This window comes from Juglans regia, chromosome 15 (genome assembly GCF_001411555.2).
Source record: "Juglans regia cultivar Chandler chromosome 15, Walnut 2.0, whole genome shotgun sequence".
In the NCBI taxonomy this organism is placed as follows: Eukaryota; Viridiplantae; Streptophyta; class Magnoliopsida; order Fagales; family Juglandaceae; genus Juglans; species Juglans regia.
Window position 1 is genome coordinate 3,727,390 of NC_049915.1, and position 3,879 is coordinate 3,731,268.

The window sequence follows — 3,879 nt, forward strand, 5'->3', positions numbered from 1 at the left end:
CGCCAAAAGTGAGAGCAATCAATAAAATTGGGAAAAAAAAAATTAAAAAAAAAATAAAAAAAAAGTAGAATTTGGGATTGGCTTTTGGCCGTTTTTATCGACCATTCGGAAGTGATAATAGTGGAGATGCATTTCCTGTTTCGAGTCAATTGGGGTGGCTTTCCAGGTTGGATTTGGCATATCTAAATTGCCAAATCCCCCAAGGATCGACTATTGGCACAACACGACCAACCCAAGCAATATTTATTTTTCGAGGCACTTACACAAAAATAAAATTATAAATTGATGTGACTGTTAGATTTAATTTATAATAAAATTAATTTTATAATCTAATATATCACATTTAACAATGTCAGTTTGTAGATTTATTTTTATATAATCCTTTGTGACTAAAATATTTCTCATATTTTTGTGTTTTTAGCTTGTACATACCAGATAGTTGATGAAAGTTCAATGACCACCAGGCGTTCAGTTTGTTTTTGCTTTTGCTTTAAATAAGTTAATTATAATAATCTCAGTTTAATTTTTAAATTAAAAAGAGTATCTTCCACGTGGTAGATCAGTATCAGCAAATTGCCTAGCTTGCTGATGGGCTAACAAACTATGGAAAAACAGGGAGCTAGTGAGGCTTCTTATCCAGCAACTCATCAACTTCCAAAAATTTTGTTTGGCATTAACGCTGTGTAATTAGTATAGTATTTTAAAGTTTATTATTACCACAGTTTAGTTTTGGTTCTTTTAAAGCCTTCAAACCCTATACTTGTAAAGGTAAAAAGCGAGAGGGTTAATAAATATAATTTAGATATCGTCCCATTCGAAAAAAAATGTATTCCATCAATTTGGTTAGACGAAATTTCTGACCAAACAGATTGATTCAAAATTTGTCGTAGCAGAATTAATTATTAAAAGCAACAAAAAAGTTAGAATCTCAATCAGGGTATAGGATAAAGGTTACTAACCAAGATTTTATTAATTAAAATCCATGCATTTTATGGTTAGAGTCCATTTAAATGCAGCGATTTGAAGTTTCAACACCCTTCCTTCCTATTTTCTCTTAGATCGGAAGTACAAGGTGTATTTATATATATAGGCTGCCTAAGATCCATTAATCTTCCTGCAATTGGTTCTAATCTCTCCATTCGATCCCGTAAGTGGGCTGAGGTTTCCCATTTTTGTCATGGCTTTCCCAAAATCAGTGAAGAACTTCCCCGAATCAAGGCTGTAGCTGTTGACTATAGAATCTGTAGAGCCATTACCAAAGAGCTGTTGGTCCGAGTGCAAGACACCCTTTTTGCCCACTAAATTCTTGAAATATGTGTTGTCAAAAGTGCCAGCACTTTCATCAAGAGGAGATAAGTTATCATCTCCTCCTGAGCTTGGACAGTTTTGCTTTAACGATGAGGCAAACGCAGAATCTATACTTTCAGTGTTGTCATAGAGACGAGTCCGAAATGTAAGGCACCTTGCTTGGCCTATGGTGTGACCACCTACAAAGACAATAAAATTAGACATTACAACGTTGGAGATCCAAAACATATATAGAAGAGGTGTTGGGCAGAAGGTATATTATGTTGTTCTTAGGTACGTACCGGAGAGAACCACCATTTCTTGAGCTGTAAAACCCTTGTTTGAGAATGCTGATATAAGAGCTGCAAGATCTAAGAATGGGGAAGGAAGATTACTTTCGGCAGCATCGAAACTTGCTGTGGTTGCATCTCTTCTGCCTAATGGCACATTCCATCTAGTGCCACCCAACTGAAGAAATCATGAATGTTAAACTGAAAGATTAGAATAAGAGGGTGATGGGAAAATGGGGGAAAATGGAGAGCAAAACAGACCATGTTGATGGTGTTTGAGGTTAAAATGTTTATCACCGACATCTTAATATTTTTGTACGTACCTTAAATGACAACGTTGTACGTACTACGATAGATTTTTCCCATTTTAAAAAATGTGTACACATTATTATATATTGTAGGAGTAAATTAATTAAAGAAGTTTCGATGGCTTACAGCAACAACAGAATCCCGAGCTGCAACAGCTAAGATATCTGCACATGATACAACTCCAGGGCATTGCTTTTCAAGTTGGGTTTTAATGCTATCAATCACCTCATATCCTCTCAATGAATTTGAATTGGGGCCTGCCGTCTTCTCTCCTTTGAAATTGCTGGTATCATCCAACAGTACTGATGCATCACAACCCTGAAAAACAATGAAAATATAACTAATTATTTGTGATTCCTGATATGATTAATATCTTATCTTCATGTGTGTCTAGCTAATATGAATTTATTCATAAAAAAAAAAAAAAAATTATTTCACATCTTCATTTTAAGTTTTATCATTCTTAATCAGACTTATCTTATTTTGAGTGACTTGTCATTAGAATGTTATAAATTATGAAACTACTTGAAACGTGCGCCAATGAAAATAATTTGTATAATTTGAGGGTATGCAAGCCCTTGCACAGTTTTCAAAAAATAAAATCACACCTGTAACCCATTAATGTTTTCACGGTGGACTCAATTTTTAAAAGAGAAATGCTATATACATAAAAAGATTATATAAAATAAATCTATTAATTGATGTGATTTTATGAGATTTGTTAGATCTATTTTACAATAAAAATAACTTTACAATTTGATGTACTATATCAAACCAAATCAGTTTATAGAATATTTATTTTTATGTAATCTCTTTTATGTCTAAAATGTTTCTCTTTTAAAAAAAAATGCGCATAATTTACACTCTTATAAGATTATCCGTAACAAAACTTTGCATCAATAAATTAATAAATATGAAAGACATTGTAAAATCTAAATGGAGAGTAACATTTCTCTTCGTATAATCTCATAGCAAGCGTGTGCGAGAATGCAATTGCCTGCCGACACACTAATATAGCTTAATTAAAACTCAGTGTGATCAAGAAGCAACAAGTTTTGAAGATGGTGTATTTTTGGAAATGGTTGTGCCCCGGTTGATTAAAAAACAAAGAAAGCTAAAGAGATATGGAAGTGCAGATGACTTGCATTAACAAAACAGTCATGGAAATGAAGGCGAAGCAACGAGGCCCCCATGCGAGGCTCTGAAGATATTGCACTGCTTATTGCCCCTTGAATTATAGAGAGAGCCGAAGGACATGAACTCGAATAGAAGTTGGTTGATAGCTGAGCAGAAGCTATTCCCAACAGAAGCAAGAAAATAGATAAGTAGAGAGTTAAGGAGAAGGAAAAGGAAGCCATATTGATATCTATATAAATGTGTTTAAAAATTTAAACACAAATGCCAATGCAAGAAACCTTGAGTTCAGTGTTTGAATTTCTGCAGAAGGACTTGCTCTTTATAGGCAGAAGCTAGGACCACCTTGTTCTTAAAAAATAATAAAAATTGAAGAATAATTTACGTAAATCAATTAATTATGAATCTATGATCATGTGGACTACAGAAGTCGACCTTTGTTGTATTTAACGTACATTGTTTTTAGTAAACGTTAAACGAAAACGCGTGAAAGAAATTATAGGAAAAAAGTATGAATTTTTCAAAAATATATATATAGAGCAGATCATCATAGATTTATTAATTAACAGCTCAATTAGTGCATGATCATCATCATGATACACAGTGTGCGAAAGCTGCCTAATTACACTGTAGTGGCATAGTTTTCTGCCTTTTAATTATTTTAATTTATCGGTTAAAATTGAAATGAAAAAACAAAAAGAAACGAAAGAGACACAACGATTGACTATAGTTTTGTTTTTCTATGTGCAATAATTGCTTTTTCAATTTTCTATATTGCTTGTATAATTTTCATCTCAATGCATAGACTTGTATAGTGCAATTTGATAGCTATCCATTCAAACACTTCTTTTGCTCTCTC

The 3,879-nt window shown here is 33.1% G+C and overlaps 1 protein-coding gene across 1 annotated transcript; it reads right to left on the reverse strand.

Moving 5' to 3' along the window:
* Positions 1–940: 940 nt before the first annotated feature.
* On the reverse strand, positions 941–3,317 carry LOC108990584 (cationic peroxidase 1-like). Its single transcript, XM_035685722.1, has 4 exons — positions 3,032–3,317; positions 2,013–2,204; positions 1,590–1,755; positions 941–1,487 (listed from the first exon to the last, which is right to left on the reverse strand). The coding sequence occupies exons 1-4, from the start codon at positions 3,242–3,244 to the stop codon at positions 1,096–1,098; spliced, it is 963 nt and encodes a 320-aa protein (XP_035541615.1). The 5' UTR covers positions 3,245–3,317; the 3' UTR covers positions 941–1,095.
* Between the last annotated feature and the right edge of the window lie 562 nt (positions 3,318–3,879).